General features: G+C 45.9%; 1 protein-coding gene across 1 annotated transcript; it reads right to left on the reverse strand.

Moving 5' to 3' along the window:
- Positions 1–4,750: 4,750 nt before the first annotated feature.
- SLC35B4 (solute carrier family 35 member B4) lies at positions 4,751–22,061 on the reverse strand. The gene is made up of 10 exons (XM_063308932.1): positions 21,929–22,061; positions 20,489–20,602; positions 17,898–18,000; positions 16,277–16,326; positions 15,373–15,454; positions 13,826–13,889; positions 12,467–12,576; positions 10,540–10,615; positions 7,644–7,719; positions 4,751–5,471 (listed from the first exon to the last, which is right to left on the reverse strand). Exons 1-10 carry the CDS (start codon positions 22,003–22,005, stop codon positions 5,219–5,221), a joined length of 1,005 nt encoding a protein of 334 aa, XP_063165002.1. The 5' UTR covers positions 22,006–22,061; the 3' UTR covers positions 4,751–5,218.
- Positions 22,062–23,680: the final 1,619 nt, after the last annotated feature.

A 23,680-nucleotide genomic window follows, 5' to 3' on the forward strand; every position in this document is an offset into this window, starting at 1 on the left:
CCTCTTGCATTTTTTTCTGTAGCTTGGAATATGGAGTGCAGAAAATGCAAAAAGTTCTCTTCCGGCCCTGAACCACCTGACAGATTGCCTGGGCCTGGCTTTCCAGCGGGGAAAGGGTAGGGATGTTCAGTAGGTTATGATGTTATTTAGACCAATATATTTATTTCCCCTCCCATAATGTAAGGAACTTATTGGTCCATATAAAATGAGTGTGTTATATTATTTCAGCCAAACGTTCCTTACATATTTAGCTCCTTTTAAATAAAGACTTTTTTCCCATGTGAAGTTGGCATCATTCTTAATTTGGAAGAAAGGGTCTTGGTCTTTGATACGTTAGCTTTCAGACCCATTGCATCTTCATTGCATGCTGGCTGGGGAATTCTGGGAGTTGAAGTCCACACATCTTAAACTCGCCAAGGTTGAGAAACACTGGCTTGGAAGCTAAGCAGGGTCACGGACGCAAATGGGACACCACCAGGAAGTTGAGAAACCTCCAGAAGAAAATAGCAGACCACTTTCTATGGATGCTGGGGCACCTTAATGTACGGAAAATATTAACGAGAGAGAGCAGAAGTCTTCTTTTTAAAGGAGGCAGTGTGTCTTATTTTGCTGCTGCCAAATTCAGTGCCTCTTCCCTGCATAATACCTTGAAATAGGACAGTTTATTTACCTGCTGTCGTAGAGATTCTCTTCTTGATGCCTCTCAAGTAACAGATTCCTTCAAATGTCACGTGAATAGTATGCACTCCAATTTCCTTTTTATATGGAACTCAATATCCTTAGCTATTCTGACTTCCTGTAAACGAAGGAACAGTCCCAGCATCCAGCTTCTAAGTGAGTGGCAAGATTTTTTTTTAAAATCAGTAGTAGCATCTTTCCCACTAACCAATGTTATTAAAAGTCAAACGCTTCTGCTTTGTAATAAAATCTGTTAGTCGGAAAATGTGTTACTGGACTTCCTTTTGATTTTTGGCTAGGATAGACTAACACAGCTCTCTTCCTATGAGCTACCTTGAAAAATCTTAGTTTTCTTGGCAATCACAAAGAAATGGTTCCCTTCTACAGTGATTTTTTTTTCACTTCCCAGCCCTGAGATCTTCCAATTTTCCCAAGTTCTAACCAGCTTTGACCATGCTTGGCTTTTATTCTGAGATCATCTAAGGCACATAGGTGTTGGGCATTACACTTTCCCAGGGCTCCAAAGATCTCTCTAAGTGACAGAAGATCCTTTTGTGCACAGATTAAAGCAAAGCTTCAGCTAGTCTAGCGTTCTTCAACCTGGGCAACTTGAAGATGTGTGGACTTCAACTCCCGGAATTCCCCAGCCAGCCATGCTGGCTGGGGAATTCCAGGAGTTGGAAGTCCACACATCTTCAGGTTGCCCAGGTTGAGAAACACTGAGCTAGACACTTGCAGAGGGAATAGGGAATGACTGTAAAGGACAGGAGGAAGAGACACCAGCAAGGCAATGGTCAGCTAAGAGATGCTTGAACCCGGCCAAGAAAGGAACTTAAAAATGTCTTAGACACAACCCTCCTTAGTTCACACAGATAAAGTGAGGGAGAAGCACATTCAAACTTGCAAGATTCTATTAAATTTATATAGCCACCCATCTCATATATGTGACTTTGAGTGGCTCTGTTCTTATCGCTGTTGCAATAAAAATACTCCTGACCAATATGGCAGGCATTTCCTAGTCTGGTCTACCTTGTTGGGTTGACAACACCAAGGACCTTTTTGCATCCAGCTTTCGGTCCACTCATTTTTAAAAACGAAACCTCATTCCTCCAGCCCAAGCAGGACAGGAAATGCAGCAGAAGGAAGAAGAAAAAAGCAGCTAAGACATGGGAGGAACACCTTACAGGTTTTGTCTAATTCTTCATGATCTTGCAAACGTTTAAAACTCACCCATGTCCACCTTGATAGTGGAAAAACAAGACACAGTTGAAAAGAGACTATATTACATCCCGCTGCATGCAAGTGCCCCAAAGCGATGAGAAAGCATATGATAAAAATAGCGTACAGCAGGTCCCTGATTTAAGAATGAGTTCCGTTCCTAAATCTGTCCTTCCTTAATTTGAATTTGTATATAAGTCAGAACAGTTATTTAGCATCAGTCAAATGTCTGTCTTAGTATACAGTATATATTTTACCTTTCTATATAAAACACTTAAGAAACACTTCCAAACACACTAAAACTTCCTAAACATTATACACAAAGTAGTATTGTGTACTTAGCTTGAAACATTGTACTTAGCTTGCATTTTTAATATAGTAGTCTTTATGGCAGCCTGTTCTTAACTAGGAATCATCCATAAACCAGGACGTTCTTAAACTGGGGACCGGCTGTATTTCTAACGCTGTATTGTTCAGATACTAGATACTGGATCCCTCTAGAACTAAACCCACAAGATAAGGGAAAGGGAACCCACTTGTGCGCTTGAATTATAGTGCAACCTTGCATCAAGACCATGTTTCCAAGACCATCCTCTGCAATAAATGGACTCTTGCTAGAGTTATATTCCTACCTTAACTAGTCCCTGGAAGAGGTCAGCCTCGGACAGGCGATGAGTCCCTTCTCAAGAGACATTTTCAAGCCTGGCCCACCACTTAAGTAAAGGACACAGGGCGGAGATTGATAACTTTCAGAAAGAAAGGGGGGCATAAAAAAAGGAGCTGGAAGTCTACGTTTCACAGAAGTTCTTTATTGAGTAAGTTCTCCCTATCTTCAGCAAGCGCAGAATTCACATAGGGGCTTTTTATAGAAATCTGTACTTTCTTCATACCTTACAGAAGTTTTTTTTTCTTCCTTTGTTTCAGCCAGGACTAACATTTTCAAAGGATGAATTAAGCTGAGCCTTCTTCCTGGGCATATCTACCCAAGAAAGCTTATGGTGAAAGAACCCTGTAAAGACTTTATTCCCAGGGCCTGGGGTTGGGGTGGGGTCTGGGGACTGCAGAAAGGAAATCCCCAAGCAATCAGGCAGAAGAATGGTTGTGTTGATGAGACGGGCCGGATTCGAATGCGTCTGGTTCACAACCAAGCCGTTTCTATGCCTTTTCTCCGCACCAACAGACACACTACATCCATATGATCTATTTGCTAATGCAATGTGGATCCACTTGCTAATGATCCAACGGATCATTCAAAAACACATTGCTTCTTGTTGCCTTCAGGAAGGCGGAGGAAGACAGGAGCAAAGCCATTTGCACACTTTGCACCTGCTAACCCAAGCGTACATTCTAGCAACTAGCCTAGATAGAAATCCATCTTTTGCAAACAAAGATCTTTGCAACAAGGACAATAGGCTTAACCCAGTTAGTGCATTAACCCCCTTTCTGGGTTTGCACAAGGTGTTGAACCCAGGGGTTGGGTTCACAAAAACAGCTATGCCCCAGTGGAAATAAACCAAGTTTAAAGGGAACCTAGTTAAGGGAGCTGTTCAAACCCCCAACCCTGTTTGCATGCATGCACGTGCATGCATTCCTAGACTGAAGGCATCCAAAAGGGCCATGTGAATAATTCCAGGACATCACAATATGAGACAACTCAATTCTGCTACAGTGAAGATGAGGAAATCCCCAGAACTGTAAGAACAAAGATGTTACAAATAACCAAAATTCATGCTGGGGAATTCTGGGAGTTGAAGTCCATACACCTTAAAATTGTTGAGGTTGAGGAACACTGATTTATAGCACCAAGGAAAGCAGCCATACTTGCTTGTCAACACAGATTATAAATATAAATATGCATGAACGTTGCAAAAACATTAAAAAAAAATCCTCAAAATCTAGAAATGCTTAAAGAAGGTGGTCACAGAGTAGCTTTCTTTAACTAGTGGCCTTCCCAGTCAGGAAGGGGGGCAGATATGGGTGGTGGATGGAAATGTTTGTTCAGAGTGTGATCTGGTTTGGACAAGCCTTTTCACCGACAAAATAAACATGCACCTTCTGGTTAGGCCAGGAACCCTGGAAGAGTTTCCATTTTAGAATGATCAGTTAAGAAACCAATTTCCCAGGTGGCCCAGAGTGCTGTCCCTTATTCTGTCCCTTCCAGCCAGCATCTTCCTTCAGACACTGGCTAAAGAACAGAAGAACATCAGGGGACGTCCCGGAGCAACCGCTACATCAGTGTTTCTCAACCTCAACAAGTTTAATAAGATGTGTGGACTTTAACTCCCAGAATTTCCCAGCATGGGGAATTCTAGGAGCTGAAGTCCACAAATCTTTAAGTTGCTAAGGTTGAGAAACACCGCTCTAGATAATCCAAAAGGGACCTGAGAAATAGCTATCCCATTTGGCCAAGACTCTGCCTGCCAGATCACTCTCAGGAAACTTGGATAGCCTCCCAGCTCCTTCACTGAAAGGGACACCTGACTGTTCATGAGATGTTGGTTGTGTGTGTGTGTTGGGGAGAAAGATCTGGAGGGATATGCAAGCTGCCTTAAGCCCCCAGATTAATGGACACAAAGGGCACTACAGCTCAGCCAACCTGATTTCTGTTCAACCAATTCTGGGTGACGCTTGATGGGCCAAGATGACAAATCGTTGCTCAACGCTCCCCTCCCATCCGAAAGCAACTTGATAGCTGTCCACATGCTCTTAAGCCCTGTGCAAGGAGCACCCAGCTCCCATTGGTATGCTCCTCTGACCCCAAGAGGCATAAGCTTTTGCAGATGGCATTCAGTCTCTCCATGGCCAGGATCTCTCAAGAAAGGGCCACTTCTTTGCAAAGCAGATTATCATAGAGTGACTTCCACAAGAATTTATTTCAAAGTCCCAGTCTGATCGCAATAATCTGATACCCTTTTTCATATTTTTTTCCTGATGGCAGGCAGGCCATTAACCAAAAGAAGCTGATGCCAAATGCTTGCTTTTGCAAACTACATGGGCTCAACTGCCCGCTTAACACAGAGTCACAGGGGGTACCGACCCATCTATCAGACTCCTCTTAAGTCAAAGAAGCCAGGGTGTATATCTTATCAAAGTTCTTGGTCACCTCAACAACCAAAAGGTGAAAAACCGTTTCCCTTCTCCTGGGGATGTGCATCTGCTTGGCACAGCCAAGATCCCCTAGTTTTGTACTACAAAAATCAACCCTCCCCTCCTGCAAGCAGGGAATCTGACTCTTCCCCTGCCCCACAGTGCAAAACACCCTGGTAGAAAATGTCCCATTCCAATGGAGAAGCATGATTTCCTTCCAAGGGAGTCTCCCCTGTCATTCCTGTTTCTTCTCCTCCCTCTTTTGCCCACAGTGTTGGACAAATCCCAGATTGTTCCACACTTCCGTGTACATCAGCGTCCCCATGAATACCAAGAAAGTGCCCAGCCAATGCCAGGTGGTGAACGAGTTCTGGAAGTACAGGATGGAAAAGATCAGGCTGACAAACTTCCGCAGAGTCACCACAAGCGTGACAGTCAAGGAGGAACACTCGGTGGTCAAGATGAAGACCCCCCGGATGCAGATGTATCTGAGGAAGAGGGAGAGTTAAGGGAAAGGAGAAAAGTGGAGGTGATTTGAGAAGGTGAAGATGGTGAGACTCAATCTGGTGCATCAACAGGAGGCTTCAAACGGCTGCTTCATTTGGTCACCTCTCCACATGAAAAACTCTTCTGGAGAGAGGGAGGGAGGGAAACTGCAGGAATGGCTGCTTCTTTGAACTGGTACCAACTGGGTACAGAAGAACCAGGGTGGTATAGTGGTGAAAGTGCTGGATCAGGAGCTGGGAAAGCTTGGTTCTAGTCCTCACCAACCCAGAGAGACTCTTGGGGGGCTCTGGGCCAGTCCCTCTCTCTCAATCAGAGCCAGGATGGTACAGAGATGGACATGTTAAGAGTAGGAGTTGGGAGATCCAGGTTCTAATCCACTTTCAGCCAGAGAAGTTATTCAGGTGACTTTGGACCAGTTCCTCCTTCTAAGCTTGAAAGCCAGGGTGGAGTAGTGGGGAAGGTGCTGGACTAGGCATGGGGAGACCGAGGTTCCAGTCCCCCACTCAGCCCCCAAAGCTGCCTGGGGCACTTTGAACAGTCCACCCCTCTCAACCCAAGAGCCAGGATGGTCCAGAGGTGAAGGTGCTGGACTAGGAGTGGGGAGACCCCTGTTCCGGTCTTTCTTCAGCCATGGAAGTTCTCTGGAGGATGTGGGGCCAAGCCCTCCCTCTCAGCTCCAGAACCAGAATGGTACAGAGATGAAGGAGCTGGACTAAGAGTGGGGAGACCCAAGTTCTAATCCACCCTCAGCCATGGAAGTTCTCTGGAGGACTCTGGGCCAGTTCCTCCCTCTCAGCCCAAGAGCCAAAGTGGTCTAGCGGAGAAGTGCTGGACTAGAAGGGGAGACTGGGTTGAAGTCCCCCCTCAACCATGGAACCTCACTGGGGAAGCTTGGGGCAGTCCCTCTCTCAACCCAGCCTACCACACAGGATTGCTTCATGGAGATAAATGTCAATTGCTGCAAGTCTTTTGGAGGTGTGGTGGTATAGCAGTGCAGTCTGTAAGTAAGTAAATACATAGTCTCCTTGAGCTCTTGGGATAGAAATCTTACAAAGGAACAAGCAAGCCAGTAATGAAAGATACAGTGATCTCCAACAATACTTCTCATTAATAATCTGAAGGAAAGCCGTAACTTTCGTAACAAAAAACAACAAAAATGGCACCAGGTAAATATAGCATGTTAGGTAAAGGTAAAGGTTTCCCTTGACATTAAGTCCAGTCGTGTCCGACTCTAGGGGGCGGTGCACATCTCCGTTTCAAGCCGAAGAGCCGGCGTTTGTCCGTAGACACTTCCGTGGTCATGTGGCCGGCATGACTAAATGGAACGCTGTTACCTGCTCGCCGAAGCGGTACCTATTAATCTACTCACATTTGCATGTTTTCGAACTGCTAGGTTGGCAGGAGCTGGGACTAGCAACGGGAGCTCACCCCGTCACGGGGATTTGAACCGCCGACCTTCCGAATAAAGTCACTACAGTTATACAGGCTGGTTCAGTTTATTTGTGGAGGCCTGGAGGTTGTTTCCAGATTATTTGAAAAACCAGTTGAGGCAGGAAAACCTGAAGGTGCAAATTGCAGTCCTTACAGTCATCCTAATGGAATTTCCTAAGGGGGGACAGAAGGATGGGTGTGTTGGATTTGCACCAAAGCTTTCCACTTTCTCTTTCTACAACCAGCTATTCAGTTGCACCAAGTTTATGGTCTACATGTACAAACAAAAAATATATATTGCTAAGGAGAGCACAGTGTTTTTCATGAGCTTGTTCTGACTTTTGTTTCAGACAGGTTGCAGCACCTTCGTTGCTCATACAGTCAAAACAACAGAATAACGGCATCTTGCAAGCACATCATGCGTCAGGCTTTCTCCAGATGCAGACATTCTGAGCTGTGAGGGCAAAGGCAGGTACGCATCAGCTGACACAACCTGATTTGAATGTGGACACTCCGCCGTGATGCCTCATGTGTTTGCCATCTCTCCTCCCTCCCCTATGAGAAACAAGCGGTCTTCCTCAACCACGCAAAGACGGAGGAAAGGGGACATCATTCAAATGAAAACGTTAACAATCAGATGCAGAACTCCAAGAAGTCACCTTCCATCATAGGGAATCCAACCTCACCGTTATCATCTGCTAGACATCTTCCAAAAAGGATACTGAGTTATGACATTCATCATGAGATAGAACCACATTATGGGTAAGCTGAGCCCAATCACTGGCACTTGGAACGGTTCTGTGGAGAGAAGAGGACAGTGAGGAGGGACCCTTCACAGAACGTGTTTGGGGGCTGCCCGCAAAAGGGAAGGAAGAAGGAACAGCTCCACAGGAGGTCTACCTGCAGTTTCATTCTCCTGCCTCCCATGGGCCTCCAGGTGCTGAAAAGCCATGTCAGAAAACCACATAAGAAAGCCAAAAGTTTGTTTAGTCTACCGTTTCAGGAGGAGAGGCCTTCCGGAAGCCAGAAAGCAGAGAAAGAGATTCTTCCCTGTAATTCCACTCTGTTCTGAAGAGGACAACTCAACAGCATTCCTTGGCTGCACTGTTGCAAAGCAGGGTTGCTACTTATAAGTAATCCATCTGTGGAGTCCTTGGTGCTCTCTGAGCCTTGTTTTCTTGCAGACGTTTCATTGCCAGACGAGGCAACATCTTCAGTGCGAACAGGAAGAGGTCCTTGCTCTCAGTTTATATACCGTGGCTTGCCCTGTTTGTGTTGGTGGGGGTGTTGTTCTCTCCCTGGGAGTTCTTTGATTGGGCTGTTGTTTGCTGCCTGAGTTAATAGTTCCTTGATTAGGGTGTATTGTGCTGTTTGATGGTTCATCTGGTGTTAATCCTAGTGTTGATTTTTGCCTATCTGGGTGTTGATTGCTGGCAAGGGGATGTTCTGGTCTTTTGGCTTTTCCATTGTCTCCTTTGAATGGTCTGTAAATGTTGTTTACCTCTATGTGTCTGTTGACGGCTGCTTAGTCTGAGTGCCAGGCTTCCAGGAATTCTCTGGCGTTTTTGGATTTGGCTCGGTCTAGGATGCTCAGTTTCCCATTTGAAAGTATGGTTGAGTCTGTCCATGTGCTGTGAGATTGAGGAGTTTCCATCTCATGTCCTCTGACTGCCGGTTGGTGTTCCTGGATGCGCTCTGCTAGTCTTCTGCCTGTCTGTCCTGCATAGTGGCTGTTACAGTCTTTGCACTGTATGTTGTAAATAACTCCTGTTTTTTCTTCTTGGGCTACTGGGTCTTTTGGGTTGCTTAATATATTTTGAAGAGTTGGTTTATGTGCTGTGGTGATGCTGTGTGGTTTTAATAGTATGTTGGTGGTTTCTGAGATGTTTCTGATGTATGACAGTGTTATCCTTTTCATAGTTTCCATTGGTTGGGTTGTAGTGGGTTGGGTGGTGAGGCACTTTTTGATAAAGTTGAGCGGGTATCCATTTTGTTGGGAGATGCTGTACAGATGATGTTTTTCTTTTTTCTGGTGTTCTGGGTTGCTGCAGTGTGTTAGTGCTTGTCTGAATAATGTTCTTACACAGCTTCTCTTGTGGGAGGTTGGATTGTTACTTTGATAACGGAGCAAAAAAACAACAAGGCTCAGAGAGCACCAAGGACTCCACAGTTCAACCCTGAGCTACAAATATTCACTTTGATTAGTAAACCATCTACTCTGCATGCAGAAGACCTCGCATTCAAGCTCCAGTATCTGCAAGGAAATCTAGGGAAAACCTCCATCTGCCGAAGATCACTGCCAGGAAGGGTAGATGAGACGGCACAAGACCAATCCGTGGCCTAATTCCAGAGAAAGGCATTTCACAGATGACATACGGATCCTTGATTCAGCACCCTCCTACTGAGATGAGATGAGAAGAGGCGATGGCAGCAATAGAGACAGAAGAAAAGGTAGCTTGCTTTCTAAATATGGAAAGGGTGCACCAGCAGGCACTCAGTGCCACATCTGCTACCTTGGAAGCAAGCACATCTGCAACTCCCAGAGGTGCATACAGGAACCACCTGGATGTAGAAAAAGCACCAAGCTGGCAGTCCCTTCCAGGCTAGTAGACATTTGGGAAAACAATGGAGTTGTGGGGAAGGAGGCAGCTCCAAATGAAACCTTGGTAGTTTAAAGGCTGATGGTCTTGTCAGAAAAATCCATGGGGATCAGAAAAAGACAGGTTCCCCAGTGGATGGATTGGGGAGCCATGACCAACATTTGAGCCAGATGAGATTAGTTGATCTTCTGTCCTTGAAAAGCCTTCATGGCAGCTGCACAAATCTGCCTAAGGCAGAGGGAAATCACAGCTCCCTCCGACTATCTACCTTATCTGGAAAAGGGCTTCCAACATCTCCGGAGAGCTGTTTTGTCAGTAATCTCATAAAGATTAGCAACAAGCGAAAGCCATGCAAATGTTCATTTAAAAGATGTTGGAGGGAAAGAAGAGAAAAATGAAAGAAAAGCTGTTCGGGCAAGATTCAGACAAGTTAGATGAAAGGCGAAGTCGTCCAGAAGTTCTCAAGAACTTAACAGGAGACTGTAGAGGAGGGAGCTCAGCCAAGACCCGGCGTAAGGAATGGAAACATGGCATGGATAGTGACCGACAAGGAAAGGTGGTTTGCCAAATATCCTGGCCACCGGTTTCCTAGGCCAAAAGCAAAACTCTCAACGTGGCTGGCTACTTAGGAGCATCTTGCTGTAGACACTGTAGGAGGAGAGCCGAGTTAGTCTACAGTGGCAAAAAATCAAGAGGAATCTGGTAGCCCCTTTTCCAACTCGCACATTTTATCTGAAGGCAGAAGATTTTGTTTCATGAGATGCATAAAGTGGCTGGACTGATAATAAACATTAAGAACAAAATATATATCACCGCATTGCTTGCAAAAAGTTCAGAAGTTGCCCGGAGCATCTTTTCCAACTAAAAGGCATCTCGTTTTCCAAGAACGGTGGCTCACAAAAGCCGATGCCTTCGAATATATTGTGTTAGAAGAAGGGCCACCAGACTCCTTCTGATTTTAAGGAGCACCTGTAATTTTGCCATTTCAAACTAAAAATAAGCCTCCGTATCAACTCACCAGATTGACTGAAAAGAACCCCATGTCTGTAAATATCTGGAGCCAGGAGGAGAAATCCTGGGAGAAGAAGCGCGTGCTAGGAGGCAAAATAAAACAAGGGTTTTGGAATGGAACAGAATAGGCCAGCTAAAGTTTGCCCCCCTCCCACCATCATGCCCGCATTTTCACCATCATGCCCCTGAGCAGATCCAGGCCCTCCTGCGAAAAAGGTACACGTGGACCCAAAGCTTTTGCAAGGCTCACAACGTCCGTCTTGCTGCTTATCCCGCCTCCCCGACTGAGCCCAAAGTTTTGGCCGCACCTACGGAGTGATGTCACTGGGGATTCCCCCGTGGCACCTGAAGGCTGAAAGAATGCCATTAATGAATTCTTTAAAGCATGCCTGCCTTCCCTCCTTCCCAGACCTAACCCTTTGCCTACCTCGTTTTAGAGCAGTGTTTCTCAACTTCGACCATTTTAAGATGGGTGGACAACTCCCAGAATTCCCTAGCCAGAGAATGCTGGCTGGGGAATTCTGGGAGTTAAAGTCCACCCATCTTAAAATGGTCGAAGTTGAGAAACACTGCTTTAGAGGGTTGCTACAAGGCGAAGACACCCAAGTTTGGGAATGAAAGCAGCACCAGCTTTGCTCTGCTATGATCCGAGCAGAGTTGGGCTTTAGCCGCCGAAGCTGCGGAGTAAAGGGAGGCCTGGAGATCCCTGGATAGAGGGATCTTCCTTCTGCTTCCAAGATGGGAAACCAAGCAGTCCAGCTCTGCTCCAAGAAAGACCCCCGTGAGCGAGGGCCACCGCTTCTCCAGCTGACTTCTCTAGAATCCAGCTAACTCTGCAGCTAACCAAGATTAGGTGTTGGTGGCCTTGGCAGTCCTAAACCAGCTTGCTGTTGAACTGTAAGTTTTAAGAAAGGACAGGGGCAATTAAGCAGACAAGGAGCAATTACACTTGCCATAATCAACTGTAACGAAACTGGAATTCAACCCAATTCACTTTGGCCCCACCAGTGGACTCATTGCTTGAATGTTCCAACATGGCCCACCGACCCAGAGCCTAGTGGGATCTTAAGCCCGAGAAAAGTTGAATATCCAAACTCGTGATAGGAAATTATGTATTATTTATTCATTTATTTATTTAATCATGTTTTTATCACTGCCCATCTCCCCCATATAGGGGACCCTGGGCGGTTCAGAATAAAATATAAAATATACTATCCTTATTCTTTTGACCTCTAATTCTTTATATGTCTCCTTCTGCTAAAGGGGTAGTCTTCACTTGACAACCATTTGTTTAGTGGCGGTTCAGACTTACAACCGGTCCTCGCACTTACGGCCACTGCAGCATCCCCATGGTCACGTGATCGCAATTTGGGCACTTGGCAACCAGTTTACATTTATGACCTTTGCAGCATCCCATGGTCACGTGATCGCCATTTTCGACCTTCCTGGCCAGCTTCTGGCAAGAAAAATCAACCACAATTGGGACCGGAATTTCAGTTGCTTAGCAAAGCAGTCATTAAGCACATCTGACCTGATTTTACAACCTTTTTTGTGGTGGCCATTAAGTGAATCACCACGGGTGTTAAGCGAACCACATGGTAGTTAAGTGAATCTTGCGGTTCCCCACTGATTTTGCTTGCCAAAAGCCACCCGAGAAGGTCAAAAATGGCGCACACGTGACCAAGGGATGCTGCAACCATCATAAATGCAAACCAGTTGCCAAGCGCCCAAATTGTGATCACATGACCGCGGTGATGCTGTGATGGTCTAAGTGTGAGTTCTGGGCATAAGTCAGTTTTTTCAGCACCGCTGTTAAGTCCGAACTGTCATTAAACAAATGGTTGCTAAACGAGGACACCCTGTAACCTGCCATTTGGGGGAAGCCACTTAACTCCTGCAAACTGAAATCAGATAAAACGACTGTGGGCACTTACGTTGTAGAAAAGGGCTTCCTTAGAGTGTTTTCCAAACTTCTTATAGAGGGTTTCCTGGAAGATCCCCATCCTGGCTGACATCAGGAGGGCAAAGGTCAAGGCCGCAATTCCTAAAACGTAACAGTTGAGACCAGCATTCTGGGTTTGCCCTTCAGCAGAAAATGCCCAAAGCCGGATGAGCCCTCAGGATCTCCAAAGCCTCCTTGGCTAAAAGAAAGATCTCCTCAGACTCAGGTTTGACTCCTGCTGGCCATGTGGATACATCTGCCTAGTTTTCATGCCAACAATACAGATGTGGTTTGCAACCGCCTTATTCCAGGGTATTTTTCAACCTCCCAGTTTACATTATAGTCCTGGAATGTCCCTGTGGTCTCCCATCCATCTATTAACCTCATCTTAGCTTTTAGGGGACCAGCCACGGTAGGTTAAGTGTGGCCACCCAGCAAATACAAATTTAAGGGACCTATGGACATACAGGTAGTCCTCAACTTACGACCACAATTGGGACTGGAACTTCCATGGCTAAGTGAGGTGGTCATTAAGTGAGCCACGCCCGATATTACAACTTTTTGCCATGGCCATTAAGCAAATCACTGTGGTTGTTAAGTGAATCACATGGTTGTTAAGTGAATGCAGCTTCCCTGATTGACTTGTCAGAAGCTGGCTGGGAAAATTGCAAATGGCGATCATGTGACCCTGGGATGCTGCATCCATTGTAAATACATGCTGGTTGCCAAGCACCTGAAATTTGATCACGTGACTGCAGGGATGCTGCTATGGTGCGAGGACCAGTCGCAAGTCACTTTTTTCAGCACCATCGCAACTTCAAATGGTCACTAAACAAATAATTGTAAGTTGAGGACCACCTGAACTGCACTGTTCAAGACTGCATGAAAGCACGTCCTAGCCCTGTATAAAAATACTTTTTGTGCACAGCACCAAATGGCCAGCATTAATGCAGTATAGAAAATATTTCCACTAATACAATCCACGCACCTGTTGCATAGGCAGAGGGAGCAGCCACTTTGCATCTTTAATCAGAGCAAGGCAAACTAAAAAAAGCAGGTGGCAACAGAACCAAGAGAAGGCCAGGGCACAAAGTACGTTTGATACGAAGCTTAAGTTAGTCACATGCAATTAAAATGACTCCTCGTGTATTTTGGAATTCCCACCCCTCCTCCTCCTGCCACGCTAAAACTTAAACATGGGCAGTGGTAACTTTTGGAGAGCCTTCAGTCTGTCCCAGGCTCTGTTAATTTCAATTCAAACAGTTTGGCTTGGAAACGGGATTCCGTTTTGTTTTCCCCTCCCCGGTCACGTCTGCCCAGAAGAGGGTCCCTGCCGGGGGCAGTTACAGACCTAGCAGCCACCAGAGAAACGCAGAGACGCTTTCCCCGTCTTCCCTCGTTCTTGAAACAGAGCTCTAAAAGGGAAGAAAGGAAGGAAGGAAGGAAGGACGGAGGGAGGGAGGGAGGGAGGGAGGGAGGGAGGGAGGAGGCGTTGTCAGCTTCCGCAATTGATCTGTTCTTGCGAGATATATCAATGGACATTAAATTAGGATAATAAATGAGTGTAATTGGAATACTGCACATAAAATCCAGCATTGGATGGGAGGTTTCACCAAATCCCATTTCGTGAGAGAAATTGCCCCTGTGGCCCACATGAAGCTGAGACCTTAGCACACGTATTCCTCCGCTGTTCCTTTTATGAGAACGTACGCATTGATATACCTCCTCCTGTAGAGGTCAAGCTTCTAATGAAGGAGAAGGGGTTGAGTTCCTACTCTCAGACTGGAACTCAGGCAGGTAGTCCTCTCTTAACAACCACAATTGAGACCAGAATTCTGGTTGCTAAATGAAGTGGTCATTAAGCAAATCTGACCCAATTTTACAACTTTTTGTGGCGGCCGTTAAGTGGACTAACATGGGCGTTAAGTGAACCATGTGGTTGTTAAAGGAATCACGCAGTTTCCCACTGATTTTGCCTGCCAGAAACTGGCCGGAAAGGTTGAAAGTGGCAATCATGTGACCACGGGATGCTGCGATGGTTATAAATGTGAACCGGTTGCCAAGTGCCCAAATTGTGATCATGTGAACACAGTGGTGCTGCAACAGTCACGTGAGTTCTGGTCATAAGTCAGTTTTTTCAGCACCGTTGTAAGTCCAAACCGCCACTAAACAAATGGTTGTTAAGTGAGGACGACCTCCATCACAGATAGATGTATCAAGTTCTTAAGCTTTAAGCCTTAAGATTGGAACGATATACTACTGATGTTTTCTTCTTCTATTTTACATTTATTGTTATTTGATTCACTTTCTCTTGCTGTATTTCATTTCATTTTATCTTGCTTACTTTCTGTACATGTAAATTTTAACCGGCAGGTTCTCAGGGTTTTAATGCTTTTACCGTATTTGAGCCAGCTTTTCAGTGTTGTTAAATATCACGTTGTAACTATTTTGCTGGTGGTAAATCAACTTAAACAAACATAAAGAGAAAATGACAGCCCTCTGCTTACCACTTCCTTGACTTTTTCTGCATGTAGGCGCATTTCTCAAGCTTTAACATCCATTTAAAAAGTTGCTAAGGTATTCCAAAGAAGGGAAGGTGTTCTACCTCCCTAATGCTGGCCAGTCTGGGCTGTGCCCAGCCACCGGGCCAGGCAAAAGACGAAACCACCCAAGGAGCGAGGCTCAGCTTGCTGCCCGTGGCCTTCCGCTGCCAGGTGAAAGGAGGAGAAGGAAGTGGGAGGCAGTCTACCACATGGCCATCTGTGACCCGCCCTTTGGAAGCAGATCACAGCAGTTTGGACAGTGGTCGTGTGCAGGAAGGGCGTGGTGCAGGGCAGGCCAGGGCGTGTGCCTAATCCTGAAGACGGGGCAGGGATGCAGGACTAGAGTGGGTCTTACCACTTCCTTTGCTGACATGAAGGTACAGGTGAAAATGCCCAGAGAGACCAAAGCTATAGAGGTGTATTTGGAGACGGTGTACCTGTGCAAGAGGAGGGAAGAGCTTCAGCAGAAGAGAACAGAACAGCCTCAGACCCACTTGCCGAGCTCCCAGCTTCGCACACAGAACCCCTCCACGCCTTGAGAACCTCAGCTTTCCAGCAAGAACAGCCCCACTCAGAACTACCCTGGAAACCTCTACGCAACGTAGAGGAAAGCCAACGTTGACAGGACTCAGCCCAGGTGGGATCGGCCTCACCTTTGTCACAAACCTACAAAGCAGGACCAGCCGCAAGCAGAGCTGGGGCAGAAGGGGACGGCAAGGAGCCAATTTCACAGGCTGCTGCCCACCAACTCTTCGTTCCCATGGCCTCCGTTTCGGGAAGAGGCAAGCTACTCCCTGGGGTTGCCATTTTGGGACAGCTCCCCAAACTGCAAACGTGCCCAGCAGTGAAAGGAAGCTTACCTTTTTCCGAAGACTATTTAGGGGCTAAAAGGAACTTACGTCATAGAGAGGAAGGAGAAAGGAAGTCTGAACTTCTTCTTTCCGAGCTGACCCCCCAGCATTGCTCAATGGCCCCCTGCAGTTCTTCAGAAAATCAGGAGGTTGGGTTGCTGTCCCTGGCCCCCAAACTCTGCTCATCCCTGATTGAAAAGGACTGGAAAAGGTCTTGTTGAAAAAGGGAGGGTCAAAACTGGACAGAGGCTGGGACCAAGCTTCTCTCTTGAAGTCGTCCTCCCCTCTGCCGAACCCAAGCGTGCGCCCTCCCGTTGGTGGCCCGACCACAAGGAGAAGCCACAGCCACACCCGCCCTCTGTGAGTGCAAGCGTCCAGCTCCACCGCTACCCAAGGGAGCTATCTTACCTTTTCTTCAGGATGATGATGCCCAGGGCCATGCTGGCTATCAAGGAGCCCTACCGGGAAAGGAACGGGAGAGAAGCAAAAACAGGGCAGGTTAACAGCGACTGGGATGGTAGGAAGAGGAGAGGGTGAAGGCCCTGGATATCTTATGAAGGTCAAGAAGGTTGAGGGGGGACATGGCAGTGCTCTTCAAAGGATGTCACACAGAAGGTGAAGACCTCTACTGCTCTAGAAGGCAGGCTGTAGAATAATGGGTTTCAGGTACAGGAAGATTTGATTCCAACTCAGTGTTAGAAAAACTTTCCTAACAGTGTCCCAGAGAGGTGGTGGGCTTCCATTCGCTTGAGGTCACCAAGCAGAGGCTGGCTAGCCACCTGTTGGGGATGTTTTAATGTGATTCTTGCCCTAGGCAGGGACATGACTCCATGGCCCTTTCCAATCTAGGTGTCTACAGACAGGAAAAGCATTGAACACTGAATGTCTTGGGGCACTGGTGCGGCATGGCTGGCTGGGGAATTCTGGGAGTTGAAGTCCACACATCTTAAAGTTCCTGAGGTTGAGAAACACTGTCTGCAGCCATGTGTCCCAGACCATCTCATCCCCATGACATCATCGACCTGTCCCATCTGATCATGCAGAGAGGGCATGCTACAGACCCCGTCTGTAAGAGAATTCCATCTGGAATCCAGGAAGCGGGCCTTCTCTGCAGTGGCTCCCGCCCCGTGGAACACGCTGCCCCCGGAGGTGAGGCAGGCCCCTTTGCTCCTGGCCTTCTGGAGGAGTCTGAAGACTTGGCTCTGCCGCCTCACCTGGGGTGGGAAGGGGAATAGTTCTTCCTGGGGGTGGCTGGTCCCTTAGAGCTCTCCTCACTGAATTAGATCTTTTATGGCCACTTGGCTTGTTTATATTTATTTTTATCTCCTATTTATATTTGGTAATTTGTATTTATATTTTTGCATGTTCACTGTTTCAATTTTAGTTTTATTGCAAACCATCCAGAGTCCCTCTTCTCAGGGGAGATGGGCGGTGGCAAAATTTGAAACATAAATAAATAAAAATAAACTCCTTTGGGGGCCTCCTCGCAACAAGGGTTGGGTCAATGCTAGGTGCGTTACGAGCTTTCTGGAGCACAAGAACGCCAAGAATCGCATCCGATTCCTTGCCTGTGCCCCTCCCTCTGTAGGAACACACTTAAGAAGATGCGAAAAGGAAGGGATGACAAAGTTGGAAAGGACCTTGGAAGTCTTCTAGCCCAACTCCCTGCCCAGGGCAGGAATCCTCAGACCAATCTAATGGCTGTCCAACCTTTGCTTGAAGTCCTCCAGGGATGGACCCCCCACGACTCCAGGAGGCAGGCTGTTCCACGGTTTGATAGCTCTCCAGACCTATCAAAATTCCTCCTTATTCTGAGTTTGGATCTCCTCCATAAACCAGCCCCCTTGGTTCTTGTCCTACCCTCAGGTGCTAAGGAGACTAAATCCACACCCTCTTCCCTTCAAGTCCTATAGACTTCAGCTTCCAGACCGCCCAGATAATGTAGCCCAAACCAGCAATGCCCTGTTCTGAATGGGAGGGCTGGGAAACTCATCCATCAAGGACCCCAATCCCACGAGGAAGAACTTACCGATCTAAATATCATATGCAGAGGCATCGCAATGTTCAAGTTGAGAGCATAGTTGTTCACTACACTCACGGTGAAAAACATAGCCACCATGAGCAGGTAGAACCTAGAAAAGAGAGAACCACGAAGCTGTCACCTTCCAGGTTATATGGGATGTGAGTTTCCTGGAAAGCAGAACCCCACCCCCATATTTGAAATTCTATCAGCCCCCCTTGAATGCTCACTAAAGCAGAAAGAAAGATTACAAATCAAATAATTAAAAGAATGTTAGCTTTCCAAAAGCTATTAAAAACAGAGCTATTTAGGAAAGCTTTGGGGGTATAAAATGCTGCCACTGATCTATCCAGGTACGTAATTGACTTGTTTCTCTTTGGATTCCTGTTTTACAATACTGCATCATCTTTATTTCTTTTTCTATCACGGCCATTTTATTGCCTTGTTTCGTAAACCCCCGAGAGGCTTTCTAACTGGTGCAGGCAGAACTCCAATAAATAAATAAAACTGCAAATCAGAATTTTGAAAGGAGGATCTTTTAATAGCCCCAAGTAGATGGGGATCTGATCTAGTGGGTTCTTCCAATACCACTTATTTAACAAACACAGATTTTTAATCTCTGAGCAGGTGAATTTCTAAGTTATCCTCTAGCAAGGGCAAAAATATCCACAATGGGACCGGAAAAGCTGAGCGGGTCCTGCTAATTCCGAGAGCTTAACTGACCATTCCTCAACTGTGGGTCATGCCTGGTCTTTCCAATGTTGGGCCAAAACTGGTCTTGCAGCTGTTGTCATATAAGGAAGTAAAGTACCATGTGCTTTTTCTAGGCGTATGTCCATCATCCCCAGTAATAAAATTTCTGGTCTCAATGGAATGTCCATTTTCAAAATCTTTCGAATAGTTGTCTATATGTCCATCCAAAATTCTTTAACTTTTTTACAAGACCACTAAAGGTGGTAAAAGGTTCCTTCAGGTCTTTTACATTTCCAGGAGATGTTTGATACTCCTTTGATACACATTTTAGACAGTTTATCTGGCGTCAAATACCATCTATAGATCATCTTATAGAAATTTTCTCTAAGATTACAACATACTGTAAAGTGGAGAGCCTTTAACCACATATTTTCCCATTGTTCAGGTTGGATGTTCTACTGAAAATTTTTCGCCCATTTTACCATACGATCTTTTACTAGTTCCTCTTCCGTTTCCAATGTTAACAATAATTTATACATTTTTAGTTATAAGGTGATCGTTGTTTGAACATAATTCTGTTTGAAATATAGTTTTATCTCTTTCAAATTCATATCGTTTCTTAACAGTTTTAAATCCTTCTATTAGTTGCACATATAGAAACCAAAACCTTGTGCGGTCAAATCTTCTCCAGTTTTCAGTTTAATGTCCCCTTGATGATATTCCAGCAAATCCTTATATCTTATCCAATTATAGTTACCCATCATCTCTTTTCTCTGAAAGGCTTCTTGTGGAGATACCCACAGAGGTAGCTTGGGACATGTTCTAGGTTTATATTTATTCCAAATTCTTAGAATGGCACACAGAATATAGTGATTTCTAAAGTCCGCACTGGCCTTCACCTTATTATAGCACAAATAGGCATGCCACCCAAATTTCGAGTCATGACCGTCTAAATTCAATCATCTTATATCCCTTAGTATTAGCCACTCTTTTGCCCAAACTAAACACAACGCTGCAAAATATAATTTTAAGTTCAGTAGGGCTAAACCTTCCCTCTCTTTTGCATCACACAAAATTTTATTCTTCATTCTAGGTTTTTTCCTTGCCAAATAAATTTAGTGGGAATGGCGAAACTGATGACTATTATAAAAGAAAAAACATTGATAAAATTTATGAAAGGCTGGAAGCCATTCATTGACTTTTTGAAGGAAACTGAACATAGTCAAATAGTGACATATGGTTTTGATGATTAGTTATAATTATAGACCATCAGGAAATGTAGAAGCAATAATATAAAGTTAAACAAGGGTTGTATGAAAGGTTTTTTGTATATATCCTTTGCAAAGGAAGTTAGATGTCATCTCGTTAAATGTCTATATATGTTTGTATTTCTTGTTTTGTTTCTGTTCTGCAGCTCTATCTATCCTTTCTATTTCTAATACTTACACTGTAATTTTTCTTTTTTCTTTTTCTTTTACACATTACGAAAATAAAAATAATTAAACAAAGAAAAGCTGAGTGGGTCAGTGAAAAAAAAAAATCTATAGTTGGAGAATACTTTTTCTGAAAAAGAACCAAAATGGTAAAACAGACAATGGGATTTAACAGCCAAAGAGAAACATTAGTCTCTAACTCAAGTGTTTCTCAACCTTGGTAACTTCAAGCCACGTGGACTTCAACTACCAGAATTCCCTAGCCAGCAAGTTGAAGTCCATGTGGCTTGAAGTTGCCAAGGCTAAGAAACACTGCTCTAAGAACACACTTTGACAGACTGCCAGCATCCACATCTACATCTACTGGGGTCCAGAACAGGAAAGCCTAGAGTTCTTTTCAAAAAGCAGGAGTTTTTAATTAACTCCCACTCTTTCCCTCCAGACCACAAACATCCCATTTGAGATTGGCCATACCTGATAGGAATTGCAGGCTGTTTCCTTCCAAAGTTTGCTTCAAAGATGAAGCCTTCCAGTGCTATGAAGAAGAACTGAGCAAAGGTGATCAAATTCCCACTTCCTGGAAATTCCCTGTGTTCACGTGAGAGGGAGGTGGAAGAGGGGAGCAGAAAAGAAGAGCATAGGTCACATCTTGCATGGAGCTTATGCAACCGAGTACAATGCTGGCTCCCATGTTACAAGTGAAAAAGCAGGTATCTGGGGATGTCTTTTCCCACTACAGGCAGTCCTTGCTTAACAGCCATTAGTTTAGTGACAGTTCAGAATTACGACGGTGCTGGAAAAAGGACTTATGGCCAGTCCTCACACTTATGACCGTTGCAGCATTCCCACGGTCATGTGATCAAGATTTGGGCACTTGGCAACCAGTTTGCATTTATGACTGTCACAGCATCCCACGGTCAGGTGATCGCCATTTTCAACCTTCCCAGCCAGCTTCTAGCAAGCAAAATCAATGGGGAATAATTAAACAAACAAAAGCTCAGTGAAAAGGTCAGTGAAAAAAACCCCTCTAATCTATAGTTGGAGAATACTTTTTTTGAAAAAGAACCAAAATGGTAAAACAGACAATGGGATTTGACAGCCAAAGAGAAACATTAGTCTCTAACCCGCTTCTCAACCTTGGTAACTTCAAGCTGTGTGGACTTCAACTCCCAGAATTCCCCAGCCAGCAAGGAATCACTTAATGACCACATGGTTTGATTAACACCCACAGTGATTCGCTTAACAACTGCCACAAAAAGGTGATAAAATCGGGTTGGATTCACTTAATGGCCATTTTGCTTAGCAACCAAAATTCAGGTCCCAATTGTGGTCGTTAAATGAGGACTACCTGTATCACGTTTTATTAAAAGACACAAACTCTCATGCACTGCAGGGTGCCAGACTCCTCCTGATTTTTTGTGAAGAGGAATATCAGCGAGGACCCAAGGACAAAGCCCGCTGTTGGTCCGGAAAGGGGCCCCCAGACTCCTACAGACTCACATGGCTCTTCTCCCACCAAGTCGGAAATGAAAGTAATAAATACAACGCAGCAAGGAGAAACAGAAAGTACTTCGGCTTCCTAGGGTCCAGCACCAACACATTGCCAAGGGGGGCGATCAAGCGCTCAGAATACCACCCAGGTGCTCGGGCGCACGGGAAACGCCGGCAGCGGACTGTAGACCGACATCCCGCAGACGAAACCCAGATCTTGGGGAAGGAGGGGGGAAGGCGGGCAGCGCGCAGCCCGGCGCCCTTGCCCAGCGGGGCCGTTGCCAGCCGGGGTGGCCGGGGCGGCTGCCACGCCCAGGCAGCTGGGAGGGGGCCGGGGGGGCTCTCCCTGCGGGCACGCCCGGGCACGCTCACCTGGGCAGGTGGGACCCTGGGCCCTCCCCGTGGTCCCTCCCCCCCACACACCTGACCAGGAGCTCCAGGAAAACCACGTTGCTGCAGCACCCCCCGAAGACCAGCCCCACCGCCAGGCCGGGGCGCATCCTGGCCAGCGAAGCGCAGCGGATCACCCGCAAGCCCGAAGCCGGCCACCCGCACGGCGCCTCCACTTCCGGGCCCGGCCCGCTCGCCCTCCCGCCGCCGCTGTAGTCCCCCGGCCTCCTCCCTCCCGGGCAACCTTAGGGCGCTCCGGCTGGTGGTAGACTACTTCTCCCAGGAAGCCTCGCGCGCCCCGTCCGTACACGTGGCCGTCTCTCCGCTCGGCCGGGCTCCCTTCTGGTCGGCCATCCCAAGGCCTTCTGGGAGTTGAAGTCCGCCCCTCTGAGCTTGGGAAACGCGGCTCTCGTCTGGAGAATCACAAAACTCTCGGTGCAGGAAGCTTTTTTTTTTAAATAGTTTGTATTAAAAGGTCTTACATAGGTAATGAGAAACACATTCAAAGAAAGAAAAAATAGAGAGAGTAAGGTAAATGAGAAAAAGAAAAGAAACAGAAAAGAAAATAGAAAAAAGAAAAAAAGAAAAGGACAGAAAGCATGAATGTGTATGTCTATGTGTAGAAGTGGCTTCCGACCTTCCTCTCGGCAGTTATACATACAATTCTAATCAAACCTCTCTAAGAAACCTTCATAGCTCCCTTCTTTCTATAACCTGTGCTTTCTAATCATCAAAACCAGAAGGCGCAAAATCATTTTCTTTCTTACGCAAGAAGTACAAAAGGGAAACTTCGACTTCCGCAGGCCAATTGCCCCTTTTGCCTCCTCCCTTTATTGTGATTTTTTCAATGTTGCCACTCAGCTTGGTATGTTAAGAAAACACCCATAAAAAGAATGCCATTACTCACCGTAGGATTTTAATGATGTTGCTACCCTCTCCCTCCCAATTATACTGCTTAACATTTATGAGTAGCCTAACCCGTTGCAGATTTATTCCAGCAGTTTGTCTGTCTTTCTAACTATAAAACTGTTTTCCCCTTACAGATGCCATGCCTGCTTCCTTATCAGTAAACAGTGTTTTTCAAACCCAGCAACTTTAAGATGTGTAGACTTCAACTCCCAGAATTCCCCAGCCAGCCTGTGGTCATGTAATCGCCATTTTCAACCTTTCCGGATGGCTTCTGACAAGCAAAATCAATGGGAAACCGTGTGATTTGCTTAACAACCACGTGGTTCACTTAACAACTGCTGCAAAAAAGGTTGTAAAATTGGGTTGGATTTGCTTAATGACCGCTTCACTTAGCAACCAAAATGCTGGTCCCAATTGTGGTCATTAAGTGAGGACTACCTGTAGTTACCACCCACCTTGTTTGGAAGACTCCATAGAAGGCTGAGAACATCCAGATGTTTGAAGGACACTTAAGCTGGTCTAGCAGAGCTCATTCTGTTCCCCACAATGGCCAAGCAGATGCCCAGGATAAGACGTGAGGCTGTAGTCTTCTGTTCCTCAACAATTAGTGTGACATAGGCTGAAAGGAAAGCACAGTGATGAAGGTGTTGGATGATGACCTGGGAGAACCAGGTTCAAGTCCTCCTTCAGCCCTGGAAATTCACTGGGTGACTCAGGTCCAATCACTTTCTCTCAGCCTAACCCACCTACCAGGGTTGTTTTGGGGGAAAAGAGAAAGAGGAAATGCTATACAGGCTGCAATGAGCAGCCAGGGGAGACATGGGATAGAAATCTAACAAATCAAAGAAAATAATTAGCCTTCTGCTGGGCAATAAG

Source organism: Candoia aspera, chromosome 7, assembly GCF_035149785.1.
Source record: "Candoia aspera isolate rCanAsp1 chromosome 7, rCanAsp1.hap2, whole genome shotgun sequence".
Taxonomy (NCBI): domain Eukaryota; kingdom Metazoa; phylum Chordata; class Lepidosauria; order Squamata; family Boidae; genus Candoia; species Candoia aspera.

What these genes read in the sequence shown, in the direction of transcription:
- SLC35B4 (XM_063308932.1), bottom strand. Translation starts at nt 22,005, where the DNA reads ATGCGCCCCGGCCTGGCGGTGGGGCTGGTCTTCGGGGGGTGCTGCAGC. An exon ending in TGCATATGATATTTAGATCG is followed by an intron (nt 16,327 to 17,897) that starts GTAAGTTCTTCC and finishes CTTTCCCGGTAG; the next exon opens with GGCTCCTTGATAGCCAGCAT. An exon ending in AGGAAGCCCTTTTCTACAAC is followed by an intron (nt 10,616 to 12,466) that starts GTAAGTGCCCAC and finishes TTTGCCTCCTAG; the next exon opens with CACGCGCTTCTTCTCCCAGG.